General features: G+C 47.6%; 1 protein-coding gene across 1 annotated transcript in view; it reads left to right on the plus strand.

The window, feature by feature from the left end:
- The window catches only part of TG (thyroglobulin), a 178058-nt gene that overhangs the window by 31584 nt on the left and 133168 nt on the right, over positions 1-13306 (plus strand). Inside the window, exons 17-19 of the mRNA XM_081206080.1 lie at positions 4387-4590; positions 7731-7885; positions 11190-11346. Of these exons, the coding sequence (XP_081062206.1) occupies positions 4387-4590; positions 7731-7885; positions 11190-11346 (516 nt within the window). The remainder of the gene's footprint in view (positions 1-4386; positions 4591-7730; positions 7886-11189; positions 11347-13306) is intronic.

Here is a 13306-nt window from a genome sequence, read left to right on the forward strand (position 1 = left end):
AGGTTGCATAGTTACTTATGTCCAGTCCTTCCCCCCCCCCCCCACCCAAAAAAAATGTTTAGGGGTGCTCTCATTTTGACTCACGAAAATCACCATTTTATAGTTCAAACTGGGAAAAATAAATACAGTAAATGGACAAAAGTACAAAGATTCACAACATGTTTAGGGGTATGCGTACCCCTCCGTCCCCCCAGAAAAAAACCCCAGTTTATGTCCTTGGCTCAGGGGTTACATAACTCCAGACCCTCCAACATTTCTCTGATGAAACCTAAGGAAAAGCGAAACATTCCGCAATTAAATCAGAAACTGGGATGGCGTCTGTAAATCCTGGACTGTTCCTAGGAAGTTGGGACACTTGGAGGGTCTGTAAATCTGTTGGGTTTTGGAAATGAGTTTATGGGTTCTCCTGCAATTAATCTGAAGCTTCGTTATTCTAACACCAAAAATCCAAATTTCGAAATCCTATTCAGTGGCCAGTTTTGACCAAGGTTTCCACTTCCGTGACCTGTGTGAGACTCTTATTTTGTCTCATTCCACACCCCCACCCCTTCCAGTGGGGAGAGCCAGTGTGGTGTAGTGGTTAAGAGCAGTGGACTCGTAATCTGGTGAACCAGGTTCGCTTCCCCACTCCTCCACATGCAGCTGCTGGGTGACCTTGGGCTAGTCACACTTCTCTGAAGTCTCTCAGCCCCACTCACCTCACAGAGTGTTTGTTGTGGGGGAGGAAGGGAAAGAAGAATGTGAGCCGCTTTGAGACTCCTTAGGGTAGTGATAAAACGGGATATCAAATCCAAACTCTTCTTCTTCCAGTTTACTCTGAGGAGAAAGCCAGCAACAAGGCAAAAGCCTGTTTGCAATTCTGGGTGTGACTTGAAGATGGGAACATGGGCTGTCGGCAGATGTAACAGCTGGGGTGGGAAAGAACAATAAACCCATCTTCTTTATCACAAGAGGCATCTTAAGATAGACGATTAGTAACTGTGGAATGCCCATTGCGTCCAATGAGGTTTCCATTAAACTAATCAGTTCCGTATGAGGGAGATTCCCCCGATGGTCATTTTGCTCCGTGCATCTAGCCTAGTTAAGAAAATCCAGCATTTCCATGTTGCTGTACATGTTGGAGATTATAACGCCACGTATCTTAGTACACACACCACCATAGGCGCCGACTCCATGGGGCTTGAGGGGGCCCGAGCCCCCTCAAAAATTCGTTTGGGGGGGCTCAGCCCCCCCAATAATCTCGGGCGGCGGTGGGCGCGTCCGCGGCTTTTATAGGGCGCCCGGCGCGCACCAGCTCGATAACGGGCACCGGCGCGGCGGGGGGCGCCGGGCCGGGGGAGGGGGGCGGCCGGCCTGTCTCCTTGGCAACCCCATTGAGCAGCGCCGGCTCCCCCGGGAGGGCCATCCCCCCGCGCCGCCGATCGCGAACACCGCCGACGCTGTGGCTGCCCGAGCCCGAGCCTGAGCCTGAGCCCGACCCGAAGCCCGAGCCCGAGCCTGAGCCCGAACCCAAGCCCGTCAGTCAGTCAGTCAGTCAGTCAGTCAGGAAGGAAGGAAGGAAGGAGAAATGGGGAGGGAGACGAGGGAGGAAAATTGCGCGCAGGGTGAAGAAAGGAGAAGGGCGAACGAGACGAGCTTCCAACCCAAAAAAGGGCTGGAAGACTGGGAGGATGCAGGATCGGGAAAGAAAGCGACGCCTTCCCCGCCCGCGACGTCGCCCGCTTGTCATTGGCAGCGCAGCGGGCGCCCAGAGGGGCTGGGCACCGGCGCAGGGCCGCTCCGCAGCCGCGGAGGACAGCTGCGCGGCTAGCAAGGTGTGCCACGTAGAGCGCGGCCCTTGTGTGGCCCGGTGGCCAGGCAAGCTCGGGCGGGGACCCCCATGCGAATCTAAGACGGGAGAAGAGGGCAGAGCAAAGGGGGTCCCTTCCCCAACCTCCGGCTCTGAGACTTCCCTGAGCCCCAGAAAAGCGAAAGGATTTTCTCTTCTTCTTTTTTTATAAATATTTTATTAAGGTTTCAAATACAAAGTTAGAAACATACACTGAAGAAAAAAGTAAAAGAACAAGAAAAAGAAAAAAAGAAAAAGAAGAAAAGAAAACCAACCATTCAACACATTTTTTATATAACTAACTGGACTTCCTCGCATCTCCCTTACCCTGCATTCTTTATAATAAAGATATCAGCAAATTATTACCTTGTTTCGTACCTTATATTGTACTTTTCAAATACTATACCTCTAAATTTAACATACTTTTCATCAGTTACTTATATCTTAAATTAAACATAGTATTACCTTAGATTTTGACCTTTTCTTACTTAAAATATAATTTCCTGTTTCCCAAATCTAATTGCTGAAGCTATAGTTTCCGAATCGTGTAAATTTTTAACATTCATACAACTTATATTGTTTTTGTAAATAGTCCTTAAATTTTTTCCAGTCCTCTTCCGTTGTTTCTTCTCCCAAATCTCGGATTCTGCCAGTCATTTCAGCCAGTTCCATGTAGTCCATCAATTGCGTCTGCCACTCTTCCAGTGTGGGCAAATCTTGTGTCTTCCAATATTTTGCGATAAGTATTCTTGCTGCTGTAGTTGCATACATAAAGAAAGTTCTATCCTTCTTTAACACTTTCTGGCCAACAATGCCCAAGAGGAAGGCCTCTGGTTTCTTGGGAAAGGTATACTTAAATACCTTTTTTAACTCATTATAGATCATTTCCCAGAAGGCCTTCACTTTTGGACAAGTCCACCAGAGGTGAAAGAATGTCCCTTCAGCCTCCTTACATTTCCAACATTTATTATCAGACAGGTGATTTATTTTTGCAAGCTTGACTGGGGTCATGTACCACCTATAAATCATTTTCATAATATTTTCCTTCAAGGCATTACATGCCGTGAATTTCATTCCGGTGGTCCATAACCTTTCCCAGTCCTCAAACATGATGTTATACCCAATATCCTGAGCCCATTTTATCATGGCTGATTTGACTGTCTCATCCTGAGTGATTTTCTCTTCAACCTGCCCTCCATCCTCTTGCAGAAAACTCTTTGCCTGCCCTGCCCGTATCTCGTTTTTGCTTTTTAATTCCACACACGGACCCTTCGGACTTCGTGGCAATCGGGCGCGCGGGTGCGTTTCCTAAGAGAGTGAGGACCCCCGCCTCCTCCCCACCTGCTCCCTCGCCAGCCAGCCAGCCGCGCGCCCTAGCCGGAGAGCCCCGGCCGTCCCCGTCGCGCAATCGGCTGGATCTCCCTTCAGCAGGCCGTGCTCACAACTCGGCCCAGGGACCCCCCAGCAGCGGATCTCCGGCCCAGCTGAAGAATCCGGCAACAAGCCCCCTCCTCCCCAATCGCTCCGCCGAAATACGCTCCAAAACCCCCCAGATAGGCCGCCGGCCGCCAAGTCTAGTGGCACCCTGAGCAAGGGTCTCTCCCCAACACCGCCACCTCGAACTGCGTTCTCCCGGCTACCCGAGCGAACCAGCGGGAGGACCCCGGTATGGGCCCCCCCAATATTTTTTATAAGTCGGCGCCCCTGCACACCACCACCCACATCCCCACTCGCTGTACACATTTGCCAGGAGAGGAAATTAAAGAAGTCTTGATCTACAGATGCAGGGAGAATGGGATGGAAAAATGATAAGGTGGCTGAGTAAACTGTACCACTGCAGCCTGCAAAAGGTTAGGTGGGAGAGAGCACGTTTCTGAATGCTCTCCCACGGATCATCGCAAGATGAAAGCTAGCACAACAGGGAGACGTGTTCCTGATAAGCCATCTCATTCTTCTGCTACCTTTTTTTGTTTGTAAGGGATTATCTTCTCGTGTGGAAATGTTTCAAAAATGCTATCCCTGCAGGCCTAAATGATACAGGAATGTGCAAGAACTGGGAGCTGCTGTAAAAATTAGCAGGACTTTTTCTCTCTCGTACACAATTTTAGATTCTAAAGCACCCTGAAGATAGGGTGAAGCATGGTTACTTTATCATCATCAGTGTTTTTTTAAAAAAATAATAAATAATTGCTGTTTTCCATTGTTTTTTACTCTTTTATGCCATTTTTATTGTATCTTGTACATCACCTTGAGATTCGCATATGGAAGGCGATTAATCCATTTATGAAAACAATATCATTCTTGTTCATCTAGGCTATTTCTCATTAGCTCAGATCACAGTCCATGGTGTAATTTTTGGCCTTCGTCTGTTAATAAGATGGCGTAAGATTTGTCCTGTGCATAGTTAACATTGCGTGAACGCTTTTAGGAAATCTGATTGCATTTCTCTCAAAGTATGTTTGGTCTGAATTATAGCTAAGCTGATTTTGCCACTCATGGCTTCGTAATTGGATTTGAGACAACTTGTGTGTAACTGTTGCTGACAATGTCCTTTCTAGGTCCTCGGTGCCACCTGCCTTTTGATGCCCCTTATGTCACCAACGGTGGCGTTTTCTGCGGTGTCTCCGATGATGCTCCGACAACTCAGAAATGCCAAGTGATTTGCTCTCCAGGCTTCCACAGTGTCAGAGAAGAGTTGCTGCTCTGTGATACGGAGACTGGCCTCTGGCTAGGAGATCCAGCCCATTCCCAGATCTGCCAGAGTAAGTGCAGAAGTTAAGAGTCTGCTGACTTTGCCGGAGGTTCTGCTGGGCTGTGGCTAGTAGAGAATTCAGTATGGCCATGAAAAAGCTAGATTTTAGTCCATTGGGTAGGGTTTATTTTGTAGCCTATGTCGTGCTCCCATTCTTTTTTCATTGCATTGAGGGGGTTTGTGGGATTCTGGAGCAGAGACCTGTCAGGAGTGACCGTGGTCCACTGGTACCAAGTCGTACGGGAAACAGCCTTACTAGAAAAGCTAACCAACAGACTGAAACGGACACGGGGACAAATAAAAGAGGACACCAAGGATGGGCACGCTCCCGAGAGTGGAGGGGTGTGGAGGATGTTAATTTCCGTTTGCCACTGAGCAGTGCTTTGGAGTCACAAGACTCTGTTTACATTCCAGAGACATTCCAGGCTGTTGGAAGTCTCACGGGAGATGGATGTGATGTACTGGTTTCCTGTCCCTTTGTTCCTTTGTTGTTCAGTTGCTCTCTGCTCTCACAGAGAGAGGATGTGGTTTTGGTCTGCGTAGTTGGCAATAAAACTCTTTGCAATGTAGCCATAAATCTCATCACTTCCGTGTGCTGCTTTCATTCTCTGCTGAATGGGGGATGTGCATGGAGCCTTATCAGAGGATCAGGTCGTCAATCACGTTGGGGGACTCGGCTGGAGGAAGATGAGCTTTATCAGCTTGGTCAAACGGCGATCCCAACAGAGTGTGCTCTCCTAGGCACGGGATAGCCGCTCGGGTTCACGGAGTGGTGCACGCACCCTGCAGCCGGGGGCGGAGCGAGCCGCCCATGGTGGACATTCGGCGTGTCGCGTGCCTGCGACTCCCAAGCCTCCCCCAAGCTGTCAAAATGAAGGCAGAAAGGGGGAATGCTGCTGGCAAAGCTGCAAAGTACCCCTTCCCCCGACGGCTCAGGGTAGGCTTGGGAGTCGCGGGCAGGCGGCACGCCAAATGTCACCCCCTAAGCAAAGAAACCCGAAACTATGCAACTAACAATGCAATTTTCATTGTTTTCAAGTTGTTTTAAACTCCGTGAGTAAAACTTTCGAACCATATTTTTGGACTGAAGATTTTCTATTTCAATGCAAGAGTCAGTTTTAATTCATCCAGCAGCATCCACATGCATAATATTAACAATCACAACAGACTAGCCTCTATTGCTTAGAGTAACACTGAATTCAAGTCCCATTGATTTCTGTGGGTCTACTCTAAGTACGACTTAAACCTTGATCCAGTCCACTATCTTTTAAGATCGGTCCCTTTGCTAATGTTTTAGAAGTCTACAGGAGCAGATGGAAGAGGAAGCTGTGTTGCTCCAGCCTGATTTTTGGATGTGGCCCAATATCCTTAATTGTTCCCCCTGCATTTAGTACCTCCACCTTCCAAATGAACAACATTGTGGAAAATCAGAGGATTTAATAAGAGTCGCTTTGGTTCTGTAGCTACTCCTGAATTGCTGTGGGAGCGACAAATGATTAGCTTGTGGCCTCCAAAATTGCCAATTCCTAAAAACCTCAGCACCTCCATCCTCAATGTGTTTGCCTGAAAGTAAGATCTAGTGACTTCAGTGAGATTTGCCTCCAAGCTTTGGACGAATCTGATGGAGGTGCTTACTCTGAGCTAAACAGATGAGCACCAGATGTTTGAACTTGGCAGCTACTGTCAGTTCACGTAATCTCCAGAATTTGGTGACTTCTGTATATAGATTTATTTTTATTTTTCTGCTGCTGCTGGAAGCAATTGCTCCTCCAGGTTTATTGCTATCCTTACTGCCTTCCCAGCCACTTGGCATTCTGAGTCACCCCCCCCCCGCCCCTGGAAGAATAAAAGCAAATATTGGAGGGGGGGTTTCAATCTTGGCACACACCACTAACCTTTCTGGCTGCACGTGATGAACCATCTGGGCATGTCAACATTCTTGAATAGAGAGGAGTTGTGACCTGCATATAACAGCGGAAGACATGCATTTTGCATTTGCATATCAGGTTAAATGGACTTTCCCCTCCCATGCAGTTTATCTCCATTCACCTTTTGGCTGTGTTCATAATGAATCTGCCTTTTAAACCTGTATGAGAACAAAACAGCCTAAGCTGATCTCTTTTATAGTTCTGTCCTCTGCATCTTTACTCAGAAGCAAGTCCCTCTGTGTCCAACAGGGCTTTTGCTAGGTACCGTGGTACCTTGGTTCTCGAACTTAATCCATTCCGGGAGTCCATTTGACTCCTGGAACCGTTCAAAAACCAAGGTGCGGCTTCTGATTGGCTGCAGGAACTCCCTGCACTCAAGCGGAAGCGGCGTTGGAAGTTCGGCTTCCGAAAAACGTTTGCAAACCGGAACACATACTTCTGGGTTTGCGGCGTTTGGGAGATGATTTTTTTGGCAGCTAAGCCGTTCGATAACCAAGCTATGACCGTACTTAAAAGAACTTGGGGCACAGGTTCATGTACAAATTAGCCCAAAATGTGCACAGACTAATGTATACGTTTAGATGCCTCTGGAGAAATTATGGGTTGGAGCCAACCAAGTCAATCTGTTAGCGCAAGGACTTCTGCTTGTGCAATGGGATTCCCTCTCCCTGCTATTCTTCTACAACCCCCAAATTGGTTCTGGGTCCCCCTCCTGACCCTCTGGAACATTTTTGGGCTGATGCTCATAGAGAGAGGAGCGAGAGGTGAAATTCCATAGCGCAGGTGGAAGTCCTTTTGGTAATAGGATGACGTCACGGGGTGTAACCCTCAGCTAGTGGGCAGCTGGATTCTTAGCACTAGGGATGAATGAATCCGTCAATGCTGGTTTCTCATTTTTTCCAGCCTAAAGTTCACTTCTCCACATTTCCACTTTAGTTTACACATTAGTCCTCCTGAAAATTAATCAGCTTTAGGGTGCAAATATCTTCTAAGGTGCACAGGTTTGCACGTGAAATGCCTTTGTTCCAGCATTAGATATGGATAATGAGAGAGAAGGTGGGTTTTGTCTTAGTCACCCGCTGCTAGTCCAGTCTGAATTCTTGGCTTCTCCCCCCAAAGCCCCCATTGATGAGAAGATTGAAAAATGTGTGTAAAATAATAATAGAGAGAACATGTGTCTGAGTGTTTTGTATAACACTGGTTTCCTTTGTTCTCCTTCAAGGGCTCCAGCCGTTCCAGAGCGTTCAAACTCAAACCCACTTCCAACTCGTCTTGCCTCCTGAGAAGACCTGTGGTCCAGACTTTTCCAAGATGCTAGAGGCATTCCAGATCTTTATTCTGGATGAGATGAAGGCCCGTGGTTTTTGTCATATTCAGGTATTCATACCGTCTTCTTCTTTGGTGATCACTCATAGCCGAGTCAGATGGTCTTCCACGAACATGATTTTAACAATGTGTCCGTAAGTGACTGTGGAGGCCAATTCTGGATCCACACGTCCTTCCACAGTAGGGACATAGGTTTCTAGGTGGGAGTTGATCACCATGAGGGTTTGCCTAGCGTGCCTTCCTCTTAGCACGTTTCTCCATTGCGTCCTGAGTTTGAGTGTCTTCAAAGCCCATGACACCTTTGGTAAAGACTGTTCTCCAACTGGAGCGCTCGCAGGCCAGTGTTTCCCAGTTGTTTATACTACATTTTTTTTTTTTTTAGTTTTGGCTTTGAGAGAGTCTTTAAACCTCTTTTGTTGACCACCAGCATTACACTTTCCATTTTTAAGTTAATAATTCATAGCAGCTTTCCAAGGCAATCCAAGGGTCTATTTTGATGCTATTTTTGTGTTATGTATGGATATTTTTTTATTTTTTCCCCTTTCTTTTTTCTGAATCTGTTGTATTTATTTAATTTATAAAGATAAAGGTAAAGGGACCCCTGAACATTAGGTCCAGTTGTGACCCACTCTAGGGTTGCGGTGCTCATCTTGCTTTATTGGCCAAGGAAGCCTGCGTACAGCTTCCGGGTCATGTGGCCAGCATGACTAAGCTGCTTCTGGCGAACCAGAGCAGTGCACGGAAACGCCGTTTACCTTCCCGCCAGAGCGGTACCTATTTATCTACTTGCACTTTGACGTGCTTTCAACTGCTAGATTGGCAGGAGCAGGGACCGAACAACAGGAGCTACCCCATCGCGGGGATTCGAACCACCGACCTTCTGATCGGCAAGTCCTAGGCTCTGTGGTTTAACCCACAGCGCCACCTGCTTCCCTATTGATACTTGATACACCGTCCTTAATTCAAGGATCACACACAAAATAAAAATCCAGGAATCACAAGGTGGCTTACAGCGCAAAAACACAAAAATACATACAGTAACAAAACAATCTCTTCTCCCTGCCCCCAGTTTAAAATGCCAATGCCGGGGGGTGGGGGTGGGGAGAGAGAAGAATACTTTTGCCTGGTGTCTAAATATATGTACTGAATATGCCAGGCCAGCCTCACTGGGGAGAACATTCCAGAAACAGGGAGCCACCACAAAAAGGCCCATTCTTGTGTTGCTGTCCTCTGGGCCTCTCGTGGAGGAAGCACACAACTAAGGACTTTGGATAATAATTGCAGGGCCCGGGTCACTTCATATGGATATTGCAGTCCTGAGCTGTTTAAGCTTTATAGGTCAAAACCAGCGCTTTGAATTGCATCTGGAAACCGATTGGCAGCCATTGCAGTCGGTCCAGGATTGAATTTTGCACAACAATGTCGCACAGACAGTGGCGTAGCGTGGGTTGTCAGCACCCGGGGCAAGGCAAGTAATTTGTGCCCCCTAACCCATGGATTTGCGCCCCTAACCCGTGGATTTGCGCCCCCTAACCCTAACCCCCAGATGTTGCGCCCGGTGCGGCCGGCCCCCCCTGCACCCCCCACGCTACACCACTGCGCACAGATCCCTAGTTTCCTAACTGTCCTAGGAGACTCCTAACAACTCTCAGCCCCCTTAGCAAACTGTGATTCCCATGGCTCTTTGAGGGATACCATGAATGTTAATGTGATATAATGGTGCTTTAAATAGGTGTGGATGTGAACGGGTCAGTGCACAAGTAAACTAATATCACCTTTCCCAATATCCAGTGAGGAAGTGCCTCATCGTGTCTAATTTGGTCCTCAGATAAACGCTCCAAAGAACCAACCTTTGTCAAGTTTGGCAGTGGAACCAACTAACTTTTGGGGGCATTGCGAAATACATTTCCCCCTCTTCCTTTACATCTGCTGTTCCAGAACTTGGGATAATTAAGAAAACAAATGTGCACCGGAAAACCTAGCTCATTTGGGCAGCTTCAAAAAATGTAGAAAGATATATATTACAGTGCGTTATGGTCATTATATTGAAGATTGCCAAGTCACATAAAAGGTTTTCCACTTGGCCTGCCTTATTTTAGCATGTGCCTTGTTTAGCGCTTCAGAATTCATGGGGAAGGCTGGTAGGATTGTCATCTCACCCTGCTTTGGCTAAAAATGGTTCAGCATCCCATTCATTCCCTCCAGCTGCTTCCTCAACCATGCCCTCCAGATGTTTTAGACTACAACTCCCATCAGGTCCAACCAGCAAAGCCGTGAACAGTCTGCAAACTTGCAGGATAGCCTTTCACAACCTGTTGCTCTCCAAAGACAGACTGGAGAGATGGGCGGCTGGAGCCTGCCCTACCTGGACTTCGCTCTGCCCCCCAGCCAGCAGCTGATTGGCTGAATGGGGAGGGGGCAGAGCGATGGCCAGCAAGCAAGGAGGGGTGTCACTCAGGCTCAGGAAGCCCACGCTGGGTCACAAACCCTGCCCATCACTTAGATGGATGAGCGGTAATTATTACATAAAGAGGGATTTGCTCTCCTGTGGTAGGAAGTTGCAAGAGCAGCTTGTTTACATGCTGCAGTGATAGAAAACACTGGAATTTTCTGGTGTTTTGTCATATAGCCTAGTTACCAGAAGGAACGTGGGTGGTGCTGTGGGTTAAACCACAGAGCCTAGGACTTGCTGATCAGAAGCTTGGCGGTTCGAATCCCTGCGACGGGGTGAGCTCCCGTTGCTCGGTCCCTGCTCCTGCCAACCTAGCAGTTCGAAAGCACATCAAAGTGCAAGTAGATAAATAGGTACCGCTCTGCCGGGAAGGTAAACGGCATTTCCGTGCGCTGCTCTGGTTTGCCAGAAGTGGCTTAGTCATGCTGGCCACATGACTTGGAAGCTGTACGCCAGCTCCCTCAGCCAATAAAGCGAGATGAACGCCGCAACCCCAGAGTCGGCCACGACTGGACCTAATGGTCAGGGGTCCCTTTACCTTTACCTTTACCTAGTTTACCATATGCAATCAGAGCATAGTGGAAAGATACAGACTCCTCCAATAGGCAGCATAACCATAATATTGCATCAATTTCCCACAGAGCAACTACACGCCAACTGTTCTTCCTTCTTCCTCTGCTAAAAACCCACTGTCTTAAGTCTCTCTCTGCTTCGGTCTCTCTCTGTTCAAACTGTGACACACAGAGAAAAAGACCACTCAGAGCCATCAACCTCATTTGGTTAAGCCCTTCACCTCCCATCATTTGCTAGGTAGACAAAACCACCATGATCTACCCATTTATAATACACCCAGCAGGTGGAAAAGTCATGCTTCGAAAAATTTGGCTTCTTCTTCTTCTTAAGGTAAATGCTTTTGAACACCTGGTATCTGTTCCTGTCTGCGATGATTCTTCTGTGCTGGTACGGTGCCTTGCTGCTGACCGTCTAGGAGTGAACATCACCTGGAGAGCTTTTCTTGAGGAAGTCCCAGCTGCTTTGCTTCCAGATTTGCACAACATTGGTGGGTTTAGCTGTTAATGTGTCCCGTTCTTCCAAAATGATTCCTGTCTCCCTATTCATAGACGTGTGCTAGAAATCTGCCAGGAAAATTGTGAGGTTGTTGATTGTTATTTTTTCAGTTTCTCCCTGGAACGAGTGGAATGTTGGGGAAAAAAACCAACCCTGAAATTTGACACTGCAGAGGAAAATCTGGTTTAACTATCCACTTGGGACGGAATCGTGCTTAAATATGATCATCACTGAGGGTTTTCTCCTCTGCTCTTTCTAATCGGCCTTTAACAAAAATATATCTTGTTCCACATTCCCAGAGGCATAAGCTACTGGGATGGGAGTGGCAGCACTGGGAGGAGACCAACAATAATAGCACCAGCACTTGTAGTGTATAACATGGTGAACTGGGCCATCAGTTGGTGGTCTGGTGCAACTGACAGAGTCACTGTAGACAATGCAGACCTAGAAGGACCCTATGGTCTTACAAAAGCAAAAGACTATCCATCCATTAAAAGTAATAGAATCACAGAAATGTAGAGTTGGAAGAGACCCCGAGGGTCATCCATTCCAACTCCCTGAAATGCAGGAATTGGAAGTGTTATGCCTATCGGTGTGGTTGCTCGAGAGTGATCAGGCAAGATCCCTCACTGGTCTTTTCAAAGGCTTTATTATTTGGGCTACCTTTGAAGGTGACCCGGAAACTACAACTAATCCAGAACGTGGCAGCTAGACTGGTGACTGGGAGCGGCCGCAGAGACCACATATCACCGGTCTTGAAAGACCTACATTGGCTCCCAGTACGTTTCCAAGCACAATTCAAAGTGTTGGTGCTGACCTTTAAAGCCCTAAACGGCCTTGGTCCAGTATATCTGAAGGAGCGTCTCCACCCCCATCGTTCTACCCGGACACTGAGGTCCAGCACCCAGGGCCTTCTGGCAGTTCCCTCACTGCGAGAAGCCAAGTTACAGGGAACCAGGCAAAGGGCCTTCTCGGTAGTGGTGCCTTCCCTGTGGAACACCCTCCCACCAGATGTCAAAGAGAACAACAACTACCAGGCTTTTAGAAGACATCTGAAGGCAGCCCTGTTTCGGGAAGCTTTTAATGTTTGATGTATTATAGTATTTTAATATTCTTTTGGGAGCTGCCCAGAGCGGCTGGGGAAGCCCAGCCAGATGGGCGGGGTATAAATAATAAATAATAATAATAATAATAATAATAATAATAATAATAATAATTATTATTATTATTATTGGTGCAAAAACATTTACAATGCAGAACGCCTCTATTCCATGTCTTGCTCATTCACTAGCAGAATCTGAGAGTGGGCGGTCCTTAAACTTTCCCCAGCAGAGTAGTCTCTTGACCCCAGCCGATGCCTCCCCTCTCTGCGTGAAAGCCTATTGTGCAAGGAAGGCTTGGGTAAAGGGGGACCTCCCTCCTCCCTGCTTTGCTCAGTCAAGGTGTCCTGGCACTGCCTTGCATCCTCCGAGCCCTGCATCTCCTCCCCACTAGAGGCGTGGCTTCCTTCCTCCGCTGAGGAAGTGCTGCTTCCCATGATTATTGGAGGCCCTCTGTACTCCATCTGCCCTCCCCCCTCTTGCCTCTGAGCTCATGGCAGTTCCCTGACATAAAGCATCCATGACAGATGGCCATCTAATCTCTGCCTAAAGACCTCCAAGGATGGAGAGTCCTACTGCCTCCCGAAGGCATCTGTTCAACTGTTGAAGAGCTCTCACCGTCAGAAAGTTATTCCAGATATTTAGTCAGGATAACTTGTGATTTGAATCCACTGGTTATGGTCTTACCCTTCAGAGCAAGAAAACAAGCTTGCTCCATCTCCCATGTGACAGCCCTTGAGATATTTGAAGAGGGTTATTATGAAGTCAGGCCATAATTTCCAAGTGTAGCTTCCTTCACACTAATGCTACTGCCTGGATTAGGTGCCAGACCCCATCAACGGCTCTGTCATT

This window comes from Podarcis bocagei (genome assembly GCF_964188305.1).
Source record: "Podarcis bocagei genome assembly, chromosome: 8".
Taxonomy (NCBI): Eukaryota; Metazoa; Chordata; class Lepidosauria; order Squamata; family Lacertidae; genus Podarcis; species Podarcis bocagei.